Source organism: Carlito syrichta, unplaced genomic scaffold (genome assembly GCF_000164805.1).
Source record: "Carlito syrichta isolate Samal-C Ts95f unplaced genomic scaffold, Tarsius_syrichta-2.0.1 Scaffold310396, whole genome shotgun sequence".
In the NCBI taxonomy this organism is placed as follows: domain Eukaryota; kingdom Metazoa; phylum Chordata; class Mammalia; order Primates; family Tarsiidae; genus Carlito; species Carlito syrichta.
The window spans coordinates 57,312-77,170 of record NW_007254492.1 but is presented as its reverse complement, the minus strand read 5'-3'; the positions used below and the strand labels follow the sequence as shown (position 1 = coordinate 77,170).

Here is a 19,859-nt window from a genome sequence, read left to right as displayed (position 1 = left end):
AAAAAAAAAAAAAAAAAAAAAAAAAATACAATGTAATATGCTCAATGTCCCACATATAATCCAAAATAACAAAAAAAAGTAACTCACCCTCAGGAAATAAGAAACAGAGATCCCAAGATAACCCAGATGTCACAATTAGCAGATAAGAATTTTAAAGTAGCTATTGTAATTATATCCAATGGCACAAAGGAATATATGAAACAGATATATAGGAAACCTTGTCAAAGAAATGATGAGAACCAACTGGAAGTTCTAAAATTTAAAAACATAATATATAAACTTTTTTTTTTTTAAGTCACTGAATGATCTTAATAGACTAGTGATAACAGAAAGGATCAGTGAAATTGGAGATAGGATCATAGAAATTCAATCTGAAGAACACAGAGAAAAAAGTTTGAAAATAAATGTACAGAACCTCAGACCTATAAGACAACATTGAGAGGTCTACCATAGACTTACCTGTAGTCCCAGAAGGAGAAGAGAGAGAGAGAGGGAGAAACGAGACAGAAAATGTTTAAAAACGTAATGGCTGAAAATTCTTCAGATTTACAGATTCAAGAAACTCACTGGACTTCATTCAGGATAAATACAAAGAAAACCAAAGATAAAGAAAACTAAAGAGAAGAAAATCTTGAAAGCAGTCAGAGAAAAATTATATGTTACATAAAGGAAACAATGATACTAGTGACCATTAGTTTTTCATCAGAAACTAAGTGTGCCAGAAGAGAGTATGACAGCATCTAGAAAAAAAAATCTTCAACTCAGAATTCTATAACCAGTGAAAATATCTTTCATGAATGAAGGTGAAATAAATATACTTTATTGTTATCATATCTTTTAGTTAAAACTTTTTATTTTATATTAGTAATTGGTTAGCCATGCAATCGTTTGCATACCAATTCACACAAACTTTAAAACACATGCTTTAAAAATAACAGTAATTAAAAATAACATGTGGGCTGGAGGAAAAAAAATCAACTAAACAATCTGTCCTCAGTTTTTTCTTTATTACTGAATAGTGAGCAAGAAGTTACTTTTATGTAATCTTATCTAAGACGGAAAAACATTTACATTCTGGTAAGATCTTCTGGTCTATGCTGTTTCTTACTGTTTCTTCTCCTTTTCCATAATTATGCCATTCAGAAAATGAAGACCTAGAGCAAGAATACAGAACTGACCATTAAAAAACCACCTGCTAATCACCTTCAAAATGAAGAGGGAGCAAATTATTAGGCACGAAAAAAGAAAACAGATAGGCAAATTATCCTGAAAGGACATATTCAAGTTGGAGAATTAACTGCAAAGGCTGAGACTGAGTCAATATTTGCATTAGAAATCTCAACCTGAATTAACACATTTGTTGGATTTGTTAGTCCAGAAATAGTTCCCCAGAGAGTTCTGGAAGTGTGATCTCCTGCACATCTGCTCCAACTTTTATGAGTTCTCTTAATACTTTTTAAAGCTGCTGTGAAGTGTTAATTTTTGTTCAAAGGAGGATTACCAAAGAACCTGCTGGTAACACAAAGATTCCCTTCATACTGTTCTCCTGGCCATCCTTAAACCTGGGAGCTGTTAACATCCCGAGCTGACTGCCAAACACAGTTATTAACTAGCCTCTGACATCTAAACAACAGCTGTGTTCTGTCCTGCTAAAGGGCAGCCTCACCCAGACAGTGACTCTCCAAAGGTCAGCTGTGTCCTGCAGCAGGAAGTCCACTCCACGGCTGGTGGCACATGCCGGCACAATGGAATAGTCTATGTTTGTCCCAATTCCCTTTCCTCCCTCTTGGCTAATCTTCACTGGTCGTAAATGCTCAGTTCGCCTTGCACAGGAAGTGGGGCCTTAAACTTCACCCTGCATGCTCACTGCTGCTCTCACTCTTACACACTCTCTTTTCCCTGAAGATAAATCTTAGAGCTGCCACTGAAAATGGTGCTGAAGACAAACCACCAAAAGATAAAGGAAAACACCTGCTACAGAAGCAAGCATATTTATTAAGTATTTATTAAGTGTCAAGCACTGTTCCAGTGTGTTCTTACACTATCCCCACCCCCAACCACTCCTATAAGGATCATCTCTCCCATTTTCCAGGTAGAAAAGCTGCAGTTGCTCAGAGAGTTTAAATGAACTGCTATGGTCATGTGGCTTTGGAGAGACACCACAGAACATGCAGTTCTCTGTGACTCAAGTCCAAGGGTCTTTCTGCTCTGGCAACCTTCAAAAGTGAGACACTCTTCAGAATTTCAACTAGTTTTCTTTTTTTTTAACTTGTCATATTGAAGGAAGGTAGGTGGAAAGTTGATTTTAAAATTTACCTGGAGGAGTAAATGCATAGGAATAGCTAATGCCATTTTAATGATGATGATGACGATGATGATGGTGATGAAGCACTTGTCTTTATAGGTATTACAAATATGTCATAAGCATAAAACTGTTATATTTGTTTACCTACACAGTGCCTGGCTGATTGTAAGTCTGCAATAAATGCTAGCTATCACTATTATAATATGCTAAGAGCATTACATAAATTATCTAGTTTAGCTTTTTTTGGTAGGAACACTCGGGGAACAATTTTATTCCCATTCTACAACTCAGGAAACCAAGGCACAGAGAGTTTAAATAACTTGCGAAAGGTCACAAAGTCAGCAAATTGAGCATCTAGAATCTGAACTCAGTCGGTCTGACTTCAGAGTAAAAGGTGCTATCACAGCACTGATATTAATATCAAAAGTCTGGGAGAATCTAATGTTAATCGGTAGAGGACCGGTGAGATAAATTAAGGTTCATTTGCATAAATGATATTCCTGAAAATAAGGCAGATCTGTAAGTGCTGATATGAAAAGATGTCTGCAATATATGTTAGTAAAAAAAAAAAAACAAAACCGGTTGGGCTCGGTGGCTCAGTCTGTAATCCCAGCACTTTGTGAGGCTAAGGGAAGCGGATTGCTTGAGCCCATAGGTTTGAGACCAGCCCGGACAACTTGACAAGACCTTGTCTCTACAATAAATAAAAAATTAGTTGGGTGCAGTAGTGCATATCTGTAGTTTTGGCTACTTGGAAGGCTGGGGTGGGAGGATGGCCAGAGCTTAGCATATCGATGCTGGGGTGGCTGTGAGCATGCCACTGCACTCCAGCCTAGGCGACAGAGAGAGACACACACACAAAAAAAACCATATTGCATGGATCTCATTTTTGTTAAACATCTTAGCTATCATAGCTGCCTATAAAGGTGCACATGCATGTACACATGTATGTTGTATACATGTATGTATACATACATATCTATGTTGTACAGACAGAACTGTACAGACATACATATATACCATCCTTTTTTCTGCATGGATATGATTAGAAAGCTTTCTTTCTTTTCTTCTTTTTTTTTTTGAGTCAGAATCTCACTCTCTTGCCCAGGCTGAAGCGCAGTGGCACAATCACAGCTACCACAGCCTTGACCGGTTGTGTTCAGGCAATCCTTCTGCTTCAGTCTTCCAAGTAGCTGAGACCACAGGAGCATGTTACCACATCCAGGTAATTTTTTTTTTTAATTGCAGAGGTGAGTCTCACTATGTTGCCCAGGCTGGTCTCAAACTCCTGGGCTAAGGCAATCCTCTCACCTCGGCCTTCCAAAGTGCTGGGATTATAGGCATAAGTCACTGCACCTGGTGAAAGCAATCTTTTTGTTTTTTGAATTGGGGTCTCACTCTGTCGCCCAGGCTGAAGTGCCGTGGTACAATCAAGATTCACCACAGCCTGGAACACCTGGGATCAAGCGATCCTCCTGCTTCAGCCTTTCTAGTAGCTGGGACTACAGGCATGTGCCACCACACTCCACTAGTTTTTCTATTTTTTTTTAAAGATGGGGGTCTCACTAGGTTGCCTAGGCTGGACTCAAACTCCTGGGCTCAAGCGATCCTTACACCTCAGTCTCCCAAAATGCTGGGATTAAAGGCATGAGCCACCACATCTGGCCCTTTTAAAAAATACTTCTGTGTTGTTTCAATCTGTTATTAACAGTGCTGCATAACACCCTTAACTCCAAAGTCAGTCAGACTTAGTTCAGAAGCATGTATTACTTCTACAATAACAAGATTTTTTAAAAGTGACTCATTACCTAAAAATTCAGATGTTATTATTGTTTTTTTTAATGCTTCCAGTAACAGGTTAAACAACTGTTACTAATTCAAAGTGCAAGGGGTCCTCTCCAACTAGAGTTCAGTACAATAGTTTCCACTATGTTAATAAAATGGCACTCCAAGCCTAGATGAGAAGACAGTCTGGGCTTTAAAGCAGCCCGGTCTACACAAACAGCTGTGTCCTAGCTTGCGGCTGGCCTGGTGCCCTGCACACCTGTGCGTGGGAGTACACAGGCTCTTCCCTTCACAATCACTTCTTTCAGACAGTGCTGGTCAACAGAAGTAGGTATAGAGACATGAATACCACTATGGTCTGAGCAGTCCAGTTACAACTAGACACTCAGTGAGCCCAGAAGTAGATTAGTCTGGAGTTGGCTCCAAATTTATAATAAGGCACCACGAGTCAGCAGCAGTGATGGATGGAGAGAAGGTGATCCCCTGGGTGAGGAGTAAGGATGGAGGGAATCTGGCCCATTCTCTGCTCTCTAGACTGCCCACTGGGTCAGCCTAGAACCCTTAGTACCATGTCCCAACCCCAAGTTGGAAGAGGGTAGGAATGGGAGAGCCTAGATGCCCACTGGTTAACTAACTTTACCCCGGGGCTGGCCTAGAGATGCACTGTAGAGTCATAGCAGGCAAGCCTCAGATGGTGAAGTAGAACTGATATTTGACGCCATATACAGCTGGTTGGTGCATTTCGGATACAATTTCCCTGGAGTTGTCTCATTAACAAGTGGCTAGCCATTTTCTAAATCCATCTATGAAGGGGATATTGTCCTTCCTTCCTCTTTCCTCCCTTCCTGTTATGAGGTATGCACCCCCGCGCAGACTTATAACCTCATCTGAAACTCGGTATGACTCTGGCAGGAGAAGCCCAGTTACCTGCCAACGGTGACAGGGAGGACATCCTGTAACGAGGAACCTCGAGGCAGAGAGCCTGGATCTGAACATGACCTTGTGAGCTGCCATCTACAACACTGGTGATGGCTGCAGTGGCAAAAGCTTGTAGAATGATGCAGGCTGGAATTTTCTACTGGTGGCCAAACTTTTATTTTTTTAAATTTTCATTTTTATCAGAGCAAACAAAATCTCATGGTTTAAATCAAATTACTAAAAAAAACAAAAACAAACTACCCTGAGATAAACACTTTCAGTATTTTTTTAACCAAATAATATGTTAACATTGTCATTTTTTATTTATCTATTTTACACTTTATTAACTTCCTGTTATAATTCTTTGTTTGAGCTCATTTACACCAGCTCCACATTTCCCCTTTCCTTTATTGTTATGATAATACAGAATTGTTCACTGAAAAGCTGAGGAGTTTTATTTTCTGTTTCCTTGTATAATTTTTTCCCCTGGAGTTAACATTCCTTTTTTTTTTTTTTTTTTGAGTCAGGGTCTCATTCTGTTGCTCAGGCTGGAGTGTAGTGGCATGACCACAGCTCACTGCAGCCTCAAACTCCTGGGCTCAGACAATCGTCCTGCCTCAGCCTCCCTAGGGACTGGGAATAGCTAGGACTAAAGGTGCACACCATCACACCCAGATGCTTTTTTGTAGAGATGAGGTCTCAATAGGTCACCTACACTGGTCTCGTACTCTTGGGCTCAAGCAATCCTCCTGCCTTGGCCTTCCAAAATGCTGGAATTACAGGTGTGAGCCACCACATCTGGCAGCATTCCTTCTTTATTTCATTTGCTTAATTTTCTCTGTATTTATATTCAAAATTTTTCAAATATTCTACCTAGGCCATGTATATACTTCCAAATGTCCATGCATATTATATCATTTGGGAATTCCTAAGTAGTTGGGCCACACTGAGCTGCTTCTGGCTGTTTTCCTATGTTGGTTCTCTGCCTCCTGGGTTCTGTTTCTCCCTGTTTTTTATTTATTTCCCTATTTTGCTGAAATAGTTATTCTGGTTGTTTCCTAGAAAAGGATCCACAGGAAGCAAATTTTGAGTCCTTGCAGATTCTAAAATGTCTTTGTTCTATCTTTATACTTGATTGAAAGTTCAGCTGAATATAAAATTCTACACGGAAAATAACTTTCCCTTAGAATTTTGTTGACTTATTCTGTCTTTTAGCTTTCAGTATTGATGTTAAAAAATCTGCTAGTATTCTGATTTTCACTGATTTGTTTGTGACAAGTTTTCCCTCTATAAAAGCTCTTATAATTCACTGTTTCTGAAGTTTTGGATGTTGATTATAATGTGCCTGGGTATGGGTAATTTTTTTTTTTCATTCACTGTACTGGACTCTAGATTGAAAGCATCTTTCAAAATAGAGTGCCTTAACCTTCAGTTCTGAAAATGTTCTCGTATTAGTTGTTTGATAATTTCCTTTTCTTTATTTTCTGTGTTCTTCTCCCTAGAACCAATTGATATTTTTGTTATTTCTTCTCTATTTTCTGTCCCTTCTTCTTTTCTACCTTTTGGAAATTCCAGATTTCATTTTCTAGTCCTTCCATGACATTTTGACACTTGTTTAGTTAGTTATGTTTCAAACTCTTCTTGTTCTCAAGTATGCTAAGTCACTTTTTAAAAACGTTATCAGAAATTTCAGTTTGGTATTCAAATTAATGCCTTATATACCTGTGGTCAGTGAGACTGTGCTATGCCATTGTTCTTCCCCTACAGCACAGTGCAGTTCATGTCCTGCACTAAGGAGGTAGCACGTGAGTAAACACAAGTCACAGCTAGCTAAGGCCTCCTGCCTCCTGCCTGCCACTCAGCCACCAAACTAGCCTTCTGATCTCCCACACTGCTTGGACAGGCAGCAATAACAAAGAAAATCTTCATTCCAAATCTTGCTCTCGTTTGTAAAGAAAAATAAAATGTATTTTAAGAGATCAAGAGATAATATACATTTAAATCCAACAAGGTTCACCTGGGCCTCATCCACTCCCAGAGACTGATTCCACAGCAGCTTCTTCCAAAGGCATGTGGCAGGCTACCGCATGTTGTGGCAGAATCAACACTTTTGGCCTGTCCTGGCTGGCGGCAGCCCTCTCTAGTACCCTGTCAGTCCCTGGATCGAAAGGCCTCTGCTTGAGCATCATTTTTAAGAAAGCTGAGCAACAACTGAGCTATTCTAGTCACTCCTAGAAGTTGAGGATAATGCCTGGCCTAAAGATGGTTCCAGAAACAAACTGGCTTTATGGACTCTAAACATTTGAGCCTTGTTATGACAAACACCAAGCAATCCATTTCAGTTAGTCCCCTTTTAAAGAGATACTGTAAATCTCCAACAGGGCAGTGTAAGTATTTTAATGGTTAGCCCACAGGATCACTTGTGACGTGCTCACAGACTAGCATCTCCTACCCACAAACAGAAGTAAGCTATGGGACCCTGCTTTCCGAAATCCTTCTAGAGCTCTCCTGTGCTTAAAATCTGGAGAATGACACCACTATGCCTGAGCATCAAGGATAGTTAACTACTTGGCAACATGATACAGGAAGGTGATATTCTGGCAATACTGAGTTAAGTCTTTTTTTTTTGAGTTGGAGTCTTACTCTGTCGCCCAAACTGGAGTGTAGTGGCCGCTCCCGGCCACCGCAGCCTCAACCTGCTGGGCTCCAGTGATCCTTGGCCTCAGCCTTCCAAGTAGCTGGAACTACAGGTGCGCACTACTATGCCCGGCTAAATTTTGATTTGTTGTGGAAATGAGGTCTCGCCAAGTTGCCCAGGCGGGTATCAAACCCGCGGGCTCAGGCAATTCACTCACCTCAGCCTCCCAAAGCGCGGGATTACAGACTGAGCCACTGAGCCCGGCTCTGAGTTGAGTCTTTTACAAAAGTTTGATAAAACATGTAATTTCAGAGATTAATTCAGCTTTGTATCATGCCACAGACTGCTGCAATCTTACTTTTAGCTTAAAGACATTACTGAAGAGTAAGAAAATGTTGGTGATATGGCAAATATAAGACAAACTTTCATCCCTCCCATTGGTGTTAGTCTGACCATAAATGTCAGGAGATGTTCCTGCTGTCAAGTCAATATGTATAATGTCACAGGGCATGAGTGGATCTCCCAGACTGAAACTCCACATCTCTCATCGATCACACACTTCACTCCAACACTCACACAGCTTTTAAGAACACCCTCTCCCCCATCTTTGGCTCTGCTCATCTGCGTGGTTGCAGCCTGTTATATAACTGTCACCTTATCAAAGCACCAAAACGTGGAACTGCTGTATATTTCTTAAATTATGCAAGGCTTGACCTTATCGCTGGGAAATACCTAGCATTTTTAAATGTCTTTAGAGGTCCAGGCAGCATTTTGAAGAGCTGTTACTACATTGCTCATCATTCCTGATCTATGCTCATGCAACAAGGTGGGGGATTGATAACTTTTAGACGATAAGTGTGTAGAGCAGTGAGTCATCTTTAGGGCCCAATGATTTCATTCTAGTTTTCATGAAATAATCATAACAGCAAGTCTTTAGTGAACACTTACTAGGTGCCAAGCACTGTTTCAAGTGCTTTATTTGCACTAATTTGTTACCCACACAATGATTCTGTAAGGTAGGAATTGTTTTCACAATATAATTTTTACTCTTGTTTTACAGATGAGGAAATATGTCAAAGGTCACACAGCTAGAAACTGTGGAATTGGGATAGAAACCCAAGCAGTGTGTCCAGGGCCTTGCCCAAGTCAGGACACAAACCACCTCTCCTCATAATCCTGGTCCAGGGCTCTGTGTGCTGGGACTTGGCAAGCACGAGGCACATGTTTGGGTTGGGTTTACTTGGGTGCAGACAGTTTGGGTTTGGTTTACCCGTGGCGCAGACAGTTGGCAGGCCACAGAAGCTAGGCATCCACGCTTAAGAAGGTGCTCATGAACACCTTGGCCAACGGGGTGTTTCCAACAAGAACTCCACTGCACTCAATATTTTGCTACAGTATGCTTAAAAGTACTTCAAAAAATAATTTGTCCCAGCTTGGGCTCAGATCAGCTTGGCTGAGAAGGGACACAGGCTCCGGTACTGAGCTTTTGCTTGTCTCATTCTGGATGGAGATCTGGTTATGGATAACCCAAACCTGCTCCTGAGCTGAGAAAGCTTCAGAAAAACTTAACAGCGTCCACAGGGCAGTGTCAGGGAGCTCAAATGAGAAAGCAAAACCAAAGAATGAATTCTAAAGCTGACTTTCCCAAAGGATGATCCAAACACTTCCTAGATCAGGATCATCCAGGGAGGTTTTGTTTTTGTTTTTACAGAAACTTAGGTCCTACTCTAGACCTGCTGAGTCAGAGTTTTAGAAACTTGGGAGTCTGGAGTTTTAGAAATCTCCCCAGGTAATTCTGCTGTACTCCGAACACTGACAACCACTGCTTGGTCCTCTGGGGCTTCACAGTCAGGCAACAGAGAAAAGCTGTATTATGAAAGCAATTTTCAACTTAACAAGTAGCATTCAGGTCTGAGAATCAGGGTTTAGTCTCAAGCTCTAAATCTCAGGCTCCTCATTGGTAAGATCACTGGCCTAGATTCTGCTCAGCTCTAAAACCTGTGTTTCCCACTAAGTGTTTACTGAAACAGAACTGTATAAGTCCTAAACAGAGTGGTCAGATGAGTACCTGGAAGGGCAAAGATCAGCACGGGTTGGAGTGGGGTGTAGGGCCTTGATAACTGGGAGAATCTAAACCGGATGGTCATCATATCCTAGTGAGGGGACACAGACCCAGATGTGAGGCTGTGTGTGTGGGGGGGCAGGAGTTGAGAAGGAAATGGGAAGGCTTGTCTAAGAAAAGGGGAAGGCTTGAAAATAAGGAAGGAGAGTAAGATGGTTCTAGGTTACAGACACCCTTGAGAGCCAGGGAGGGGATGTAGAATATGATAGAACCTAAGAAGAGAAGTGATTAAGGAAAGTGGTGCTTTGGGAAGCAGCCCACAAAGGATGGGAAGGATTGGGGGTAGGGGAAGTTGAGATAGGCCTGGGGCCTCAGCTAGGGGGAGAGACATTTGTGATCCAGAGAACAAGCTTGTTGCTGTAGATGATGTGGCCTTGACCTGAAGCTGTGGCAGTGGGAACTGAGAGGAAAAACAAGTCAATGGGAAAAGTTCCAGGACCCTAAGCTTGTGAGTGGTTTATGGTTCTTTTGTTTACTTGTTTTTGCTTTTTGCTTGTCTGTAGTTTCTTTCTCTCTGTAGTGAGCAGACACTGCTTTGTGATAAGAAAAAGAAATCCACAGTTCAGCATTTCCTTTGGAAAACCTGTATACACATCTCCACCGCTTTGCAGCTCAGCCCTTCCTCTCACTAGTCTCTCTAGTCTGTCTCTCTTTAGAGCCCTTTCTCACATTTTTTTGCCTGCTCATCTATACTCCACACTCCTTGTCCCGGTGCTAAGAGGCTTCTTCAGAGCATTCCTTCTTCTTTTCCAGACCATTCCTCTTGCCAGCCTCCAGTACTGCAAACCTGGCTTTGCCCTTCAACATCAAAAGGAGACTTCTGCCAGAGTTCAGGGTTCTGGTCTTGGCAGAGAGGGTCAGCAAATTCCCTGCTATTCCATAGCAGCTCAACCAGGACCAGGACCAGTTCTCTTTATTAAGGCTTCTCTGAGGAGTCAACCCTCTTTCCATCCTTGAAGTCAATCTCTACTGGCCTCAAATTCTCCTCCAAAAGAATATCTGTCACCTCCCTTGGAAATGCTCCCATCCATGAGGAAGAACACTGAAACTTCCAGCATCACAACTCTCTGACCTTCCCAACTTCTGTGACCATTCCTGTTCTCTCATAGCCACCTAGCAAACTCCATGTTCCCCAGAACTTCTATAACATGTCAAACTCTATCATAAGTCAAAACTCTGAAACCCCACTTTGACCATGAATTCCTATCCTTTGTCTTCTTAGATATCCACATTCCAACTAATTATCCAGTCCTTGGTACTCTTTCTAATTCACTTTTCTCCCGCATCTTGGATTCTAAGGCCAATCATTTAAACTGCCCTTATCAGTGTCCTGAATTCTCTCATTCTCTGAAGCTCTGCAAAGCCTGTTAGGCCATGTCCAACTCTGTACTGATCATTCCCTTCCTCTATAGAAAGACTGCTAGTCATATTGTTGGGCTTCCTTACAAATGCAGGATTTACAGTTTCAGTAAGTTCCCTAGTCAGCTCATCGAATCCCTCTCCTACTGTCAGTTACATTGGAGACCCTCACCATTCCCCTCAAGATCCCTGTTCTACTCTTATTTTCCCCACTCCTGGAAAATGGTCTTAAGCTTGGATTTCACCAAGTAACTAGAAGTCACGAGTTGTGAACATTCTCATTTTCCCTTCTCTCCGGCTCTGAACTTCATATCTTCAACCATCTTTTCCTTCTTTCTGGAAAGAAATGTCCTGCCCCATTAAGGTTGACTTTTGTGTGTGAGTCTTACTCCTCCTACCTTTCTAAGGACTTTACTCAATTGACTACCCCTTCTTTCTTAGAGCTCCAAACTTTCCTTCCCTGGCTGTCCCCACTGAGGCGACAAAAATGCTTTGACACTCTCCTCCACTACCACCCTCTCATTTTCTTGCTATTGCTTAGATCTTTAGAAAGTTTTGCTATTTTTGTAGGAATGATGCATGCTCATGCAAACATTTCAAACAACATAGAAGAGCAAAAAGAAAATAACTATTGTCCAGTACTCTACCACTCATGGATAACTATTAGAATTTTGATAGCCATGCTTCCAAATTATTCACTACATGTACATTCACATATAGAAGTATGTATGTGTTTTCACATAGAAGAGGCTACACTGTGTATGCTCTTCTGTGACCTGCTTTTCGTAACTAACAATAGGTCCCTAGCATTTTCCCATGATGATAGCTTTGATTTTGTAACTAGAAAGTATTCTAGTGAATATAAAGAATCAATTCCTTGTCCTCTACTGATATGTTTCCAATATGTTTTTGCTATTACAGATAATGCTATTAAATTCCAATTGCTTACATTCATGACTGAGAAAAATGCTAAATTGTAGTTGAGGTCAATGAAAATTATTTTTCCTAACCAATTTCATAGACTCCTCAAATTCTATTCATGGAGAACTTGAGGATCTGTGGGCTCCAGGTTGAAATATTTCTCCCATCTGGGTATGAAGCAGGACCAACCCTGCTTAGTTTCCAAGATCAGATGAGATTGGATACATTCAGGGTGGTATGCTATAGATCTTATTGAATATTCTGCATGTGTGAGATTTTTTAAATTATAGCAAATTTCTTAAAAGGGGTTATTGGGACCGGGCATGGTGACTCAAGCCTGTAATCCCAGCACTTTGGGAGGCCAAGGTGAGCGGACTGCCTGAGCCCCCAGGTTTGAAAACAACCTGGGCAACCTGGTGCAACCTCATCTCTACAATAAATAAATAAAAATTTAGCCAGGCATGGTAGCGCATGCCCATAGTTTCGGCTGCTTGGAAGGCTGAGGCAGAAAGATTGCCTGGGCTTAGCAGGCCGATGCTCGGGTGGCCATGAGTGTGCCACTGCACTCTAGCCTGGGCAAGAGTGAGACTCCAGCTAAAAAAAAAGGGGTAGGGGTTAATGGATAAAATATACTCACATTTTATATTTGAGCTACACTGCAAAACAACACTGTAGAAATGTACTAATCTGAACTCTTATCAATGGCAACCATTTCCGTAAACCCTTATGAGCTCTTAGTTTTGTTAGCGTTTATAATTTTTACCTAACTAATATCAAGAATGAAGAAGAGGACAGGATTACACATTCTACAGTCATCATAAAGAGGATATTTTAAACAACTTTCACCCATTATTTTGAAAATGGTGATGAAATGGGCAAATTTCTAGGAAGAAGAAACTTGCCAAAACTGATACCAGAAGAAATAGACTATCTGAACCATCATGTATCTATTAAGTAAATTAAATCTATATTTTAAAACTCTCTCACCATAAAGAAGTTCTAGGCCCCAAAAGACTCCACCAAAGTATTCCATTCAATGTTAAAAGAAGAAATAATATAAACCTCATATAAATTCTTCCAGAGAATAAAATCCTCCAACTTGTTTTGAGACCAGCATAACCTTGACTCCAAAACCTCACAACGGCATTTGAAGAAAGGAAAATCACAGACCAGTCTCTTTTGAACACGATGACCAAGTCACCAGCACTGTTAAATTCCAATTGCTTACATTCATAACTGAGAAAAATGCTAAATTGTAGTTAGAGGTCAATGAAAATTATTTTTCCTAACCAATTTCATAGACTCCCCAAATTCTATTCATGGAGCACTTGAGGATCTGTGGGCTCCAGGTTGAAAATATGTGCACTAAAGAAACAGAGGCAGCCTAGACCACTGGGGAACCAGAGCCTCAATCCAAATGGAAACCCCATCGTCTAAAGCCCTAGAGGGAGTTCTGTGCTAGGGATGCCACATGTCTTCAAACACTTTTTTAAACTGGATTTCTTTTAAGATGACTTCTCTTGAGTTAACATTTCATGCATTTCTTTATTCTCTTTCCATTATGACTTTACTTTGCTTAACATAAAGAATTTGACTAAACATTTCAGTTCCTTTACTCCTAAAATAAATTTTCATGATAACAAGGTAGATCTGGCAAATCAAGTAAATCATTCCTTTGATGACATCCACACTATTTGGCTACACATTTGTAAATAGAACATTTTAAACCATTTTTTAGCTAGAACACCACACAAAGCCAACATGGCTCCAGACCCAGCACCTCCAACACCCACTGGAAGATCATCTGAGAGAAGCATGTGGGGTCTCACATGGCTCAAGCTTACATGCCTGGCATAGCCTCAGAGCTAGCACTGAGGATCACTTGAACCCCTTTGCAAAACTCAATTATCAAGTTTTTGGCTATCTTCCTGAACATTCTCCTACTGGGAGAAGAACAAACTAAATTTAACAACTTCATTTTTACCTCTTCTTTTGACTTCGTCTCTACGTAAAGGGGGTAACATTTAAAAAAATTATCCTAATACTTAACAAGGATTAAAATATTAAATATGTCATCATGAAATATGAAAAATGAAATATTTCGTGATGAAATATTTAAACATACAAATAATAAATATAACAAGCAACTATATATTGAACTAACCAATTGCCCAGCTCTAACAACACTTAACATTTTACTGTATTTGTCTCAAGAAAATAGTTCATTAAAAAAAACAAAACATGAAAGATACGATTGAAACTCCCGTGTACCCCTCCCTGTTCCCTATACCTTTCCTCTCTCTCCAGAAATAACTACTTAAAAATTTATGATTCGTCACTGCTAAGCTCTTTTTTTTAAACATTTCCAACATATGTATATATCCACACACTATGTAGAAACTGTTTTTGCATGTTTTCACACTTTAAATGTATGATATCACATTGTATGTGTTACTACAGAAATTTTTTCCTCTTTTTTTTAACATTATAATTTTTAGTTTTAGCCATGTTGATATATGTGATTCTAGTTTATTCCTTTTAATTTTATTGTTTGAATATGTCTCAATTTATTTATCTAGGATTTTGTTTTTATATGGTATTTTCTAATTAAATCTCAGCCCAGCTCCTCAAAAGAGCATATACCTAAAGATAATCAAGTGGGCCTACAAGAAATAGCCTCCTTTTATTTCTAATAGTTCCTAGAAAATAAGCACCCAGTTTAGGCCAGGTATGGTGGCTCATGCCTGTAATTCCAGCATTTTGGGAGGCTGAGGCAGGAGGATTACTTGAGCCCAGGAGTTTGAGACCAGCCTAGGCAATATAGTGAGATTTCGTCACTACAAAAAATAATGTGGTGGCACATGCCTGTAGTCCCAGCTACTTGGAAAACTAAAGCAGAAGGATCTCCTGAGCCTAGGAGTTCAAGAATGCAGTAAGTGGTGATCATGCCACTGCACTCCAGCCTGGGCAAGAGAGTGAGACTCCAAGAAGGAAGGAAGAGAGGGAGGGAGGAAGGGAGCAAGGAAGGAAGGGGAAAGGGAAGAAAAAGAAGAGAAAAGAAAGAGAAAATGAGTACCAAGCTTAATCCAAGTATTGTTACGGAGATGCTTCTCAGTTGAATCCTGAACAGGTGGAAGCCACAGTCTATTTCACTAGAACAGCCTCATGGTGCAGCCAAGCACATTTCCTGACTGTGAAACATATATCTGATTCTTAGGCCATGCCAGAGGGTCTACAAGCCACTAAAATCTTTCGACAGGGCAACCCCATCGGGTCCCCTACCACTGTGGGAGCTTTTCTGAAAAAACAAAACAAAATAAAACAAAAACAAAAAAAAACTTTTGACAAACTCCTTTCTACCTAAAACAGTTTAAGTGAATTCTGTAGTTTGCAACTAAGAACTCTGACCAATACATGGGACTCAAGCATCTTTAAGAGTTTCCTAGGTATATTTTCCTTCTAAAAACATCTCAAAGCTCCATTTTTATTTAGTTACACATCCAGAATAGAGGGTAAGTGGTGAGTGAGGCCTAACACTTATTCCAAAATTTTAAAGATAAATGCTATTGGATTCTTGACCCTTACTCTAAATTTTAACTTCTCTCACTTTTGGTATTCATAGTACACAAGTGGATATGAAGAGAGTCAAGTGTTAACAGTAAGACTCAAGGAAATAATTTGTTATATGAACAGCAGAATAACATGCATTATAGGAAGATGTGGCCGTCATCTTGGGTGAGCCTAGAATTTATCCTGCTAAATATGCTGCCTATGACAGAAGAAGAAAGAGGCATCTTTTGGAAAAATATAGTTGCTATCTTTCAAGACAAAAATCTGAAAGGGCCTGTGATATTCTCCAAACACTTACAAAGTTTCTTTTTTTTTTTAACTTTTAAATTTTTAAATTATAAATATATGGGGTACAATTCAGGGTTAGGTATACAAATGTTCATTATGTAGATACCCTTGTTGATGAGTATGCCCCCCACGCCCCTGGCAGTTTCCCTCAACTGCCAATCCTACCCTCATTCCCCTGGCAGTTTCCCACTACTGCCAATCCCTTCTTATGATAATTGTTCAAGGTTCATTTATGAATGAGAACATGTGGTACTCTGTTTTTTGTTTCTGTGATAGATCACTGAGTATGATAGACTCTAAACCCATCCAAGTTGCTGTGAAGTCCATATGTTTGTCCTTCTTTATGGCTGCATAATACTCCATTGTATATATGTACCACATTTTTTTTTTTAACCCAGTCCAGTTTCGATGGGCAGCACGGTTGGTTCCATGTTTTTGCTATTGTGAACAGTGCTGCAATAAACATGTGTGTGCAGGTATCTTTTTTGTAGAATGATTTGAGTTCCTCTGGGTATATTCCCAATAGGGAAATTGCTGGGTCATATGGAAGATCAATTTTTAGTTCTTTCAGAAATCGCCACACTATCTTCTAAAGAGTTTGCACTAGTTTGCATTCCTACCAGCAGTGCAGAAGCGGTCCTTTTTCTCTGCATCCTCACCAGCATTTGTTGTTGTTTGTTTTGTTAATGATGGCCATTCTTACTGGGGTTAGGTGGCATCTCAGTGTGTTTTTGTTTTGCATTTCTCTGATGATGAGTGAGGCTGAGCACTTTTTCTTGTGTCTGTTGACTGCCTGTATATCTTCTTTTGAGAAGTGTCTATTCATGCCTTTTACCCACTTTTTAATGGGGCTGTTTGTTTTTTTCCTTTTGGCACGCTTCAGTTCCTTGTAGATTCTAGATGTTAGGCCTTTGACAGATAAACAGTTGGCATATATTTTTTTCCATTCTGTAGGTTGTCTCCCTGCTCTCTTGATGATTTCTTTTGCTTTGCAGAAGCTTTTCCGTTTGATGAGGTCCCACTTGTCTATCTCATCTCTTACGGCATGGGCGCTTGGGGTTTTGACCAGGAATTGGTTGCTAGATCCAATTTCTATAAGGGTGTCTCCCGTATTTTCTAAGATTCTTACAGTTTGAGGTTTTACATTTTAGGTCTTTGATCCACTTAGAGTTGATTTTTGTGTATGGTGATAGGTAGGAGTCTTGTTTTAATCTTTTGCATGTGGTCAGTCAGTTTTCCCAGCACCATTTACTGAATAGGTTCTCCTCTCCCCCAAAGTTTCCTTTCAATACTGGAGTCAGACTAGAGTTAATTATTGGATCCACAATTTGTAGGTACATATCTATATCACAGGCAAGTTATTTAACCTTTCTGAGACTCAGTTTCCTCAGCTGTAAAATGGACATAATAACACCTATATTTTAAGGTTGTTGGAGGATGAAATGAGACACACATGTAAAATACTTGGCATACAGTAGTCATAAAAGAAACGACAGTCTCCATAGCACTTTGCAAATCCTTTTCTTAAAGCACTGTGCTCAGGTACCTCAAATACAATGGTAAGGTCTTACTCATATGTGCAACCCAAGCACAAGGAACAACTGAATGGCACACAGTGGTGCTCAATAAATTGTTGACTGAATAAATAGATTACAGATAACATAATAATAATTAGTAATAAAATGTTTATAAATGCTCATATACTTTGATGTATACTCTATATATGTACTGATATATTATTATCTAATCCTCATAATAATGCTATAAGGAATTTACTGCCATGAAATCAAGGCTCAGAGAGATTAAATAACTTGTTAGAGTCATGTAACTATTAACTGCTAGAGCTGGGATTTAAACCCAAGCCCATGCCCTTAAATATTATACTGTATTTACTGCATCCTCAACAAGCACTGCAGGAAGGTGACAAGAGAAGGTGACATTTGAGCTAGATCACAAAGAATAACTAAGAATCCATCAGGCACAAAAGGGAAAAGGCATCCTAGTAAGAGGAACCAGTACATCCACAGTGGAGTGAAAAAATAGTGTGTCTGGGCTCAGCAAGTGGTTTGTTATGGCACAGAAGAAGATTCCCAGATGGAGGCTGAAGAGGTAGGTGGTTTTGGGCCAGACCATGAGGGAATACAAGCTGTGAAACTCATATTTTTATTTGAGGTCACTGAACACCTTTAATCAAACACTGCCATGATCAGAACTGTGCTTTAGAAATGTATGTCCAGCAGCCCCATGGAGGAAGAACTAGAATGAGAGCCCTGACAAGGTAGGAAGATAGGTAGAAAAGAATGTTAGCCCCTTGTCAAGTCCTTGCCATCTCAGAGACTCTGGCAATCTCTACACTGTTTTCTAAGTGATGTCCTGAAATTGGTAGCAAATAAAATTGTGATCTCTACATGAACAGGGTTATACTTCCTGAATGAAGACTTCATTCTCAGGAAAGTTTCACCTAGTTTAATTATCTGGTGGCAATAGAGCTCAAGCTATTGAGATGATAAGCCCGGCTCTTCCCTTTTGTTTCAAGTAGTTTAACCACTTCCTTATTTTCTGTATATATCTGTGAATGACCTGGAAGGTGTCCCACATGCCCTCAAGAGAACAGCTCTCTCTGTAGGGCTGGGGGTCAGTACATCTATTTTTGTTCTACTGATATTCAGTTCTTTCATTCTCTTAGACTCCATCAAAACAGTCATTACTTTTATACTATTTTATAACCATAGTTTAAATTCGAATGCTTGTTTATCTTATCTTATACATTTTGTATTGATTTTCTGCGAAAGAATACTCAAGATTAGAAGAAACTCTCAACCTGATTTTAAACCTGAATAAAAGATATACTATACAAAATTTGTTTGGGTAAGTACCTAAAATAAAGAATGGAGAAAGTCCTAGGTCTCGTCTTTCAGAGTCCTCCTCACTGCAAAATGCAGAATAAATCTGCCCTGCAAGATTATAAAATGCCTTCATCTTCTGTTCTGTTTAAATCATGAATATTTACTTCTGAGGTTAGGCTTGAACTATACTAAGCTTAACACTGCTTCACATTAAGGAAGGTGATTAAAATTTAAGGAGAGAATAGAGTCCAGAAATAGGCCCACACATATATAGTCAATTGATATTTAATAAAGTCTCAAAAGAAATACAATGAAGAAAGGACTATCTTTTCAACAAATAGTGCAGAAACAACTGGAACATATATGCAAATAAACAAACCTCAACTCATACCTCATACCTTATCCTAAAATTAACATAAAAATGTACTAAATATAAACTTCTCTTCCCTCTCCCAGAAAGATTCTAGAGAAAACACAGGAGAAAACCCTTAAGGTCACAAAGCTTTCTTAGGTAGGACACCATAAGCATGAACCATAAAATAAAAAATTGATAAACTGTACTTCATCAAAATTAGAAAATAACTGATCTTCAAAAGACATTGTTAACACGGCACACCCATTAGGATGGCTAACATGGAAACAACAACAACAACAACAACAACAAAAAACAGAAGATAACAAGTGTGGAGAGGATGTGGAGACATTAGAACCCTTGTGCACCATTAGGAATGCTGTGGAAAAGAGTATGGGGTTCCTCAAAACTACAAACAGAATTATCGGCAATAGAATCCAGCAATTATACTTCTGGGTATCCCAAAGAACTGAAAGCAGGAACTCAAAAACAGATATTTGAACACTCACGTTCATAGTACCATAATTCACAATAGCGATGAATAGCATGAAAGCAAACCAAGTGTCCATCAACCAATGAATAAATGAGCAGATGTGGTATATACATACAATGGAATACTATTCAGTCTTAAAAAGAAGGAAATTCTGACACACACTACAACATGGATTAACACTGAAGGCATTATGCTCACTGAAATAAGCCTGTCACACACACACACACACACACACACACACACACACACACACACATACACA

The 19,859-nt window shown here is 39.7% G+C and overlaps 1 protein-coding gene across 1 annotated transcript in view; it reads right to left on the bottom strand.

The window, feature by feature from the left end:
* Positions 1–19,859, bottom strand: part of CTDSPL (CTD small phosphatase like) — a 136,377-nt gene that overhangs the window by 96,492 nt on the left and 20,026 nt on the right. The window contains exon 2 of the mRNA XM_021717710.1: positions 9,715–9,799. Within this exon, the coding sequence (XP_021573385.1) occupies positions 9,715–9,799 (85 nt within the window). The remainder of the gene's footprint in view (positions 1–9,714; positions 9,800–19,859) is intronic.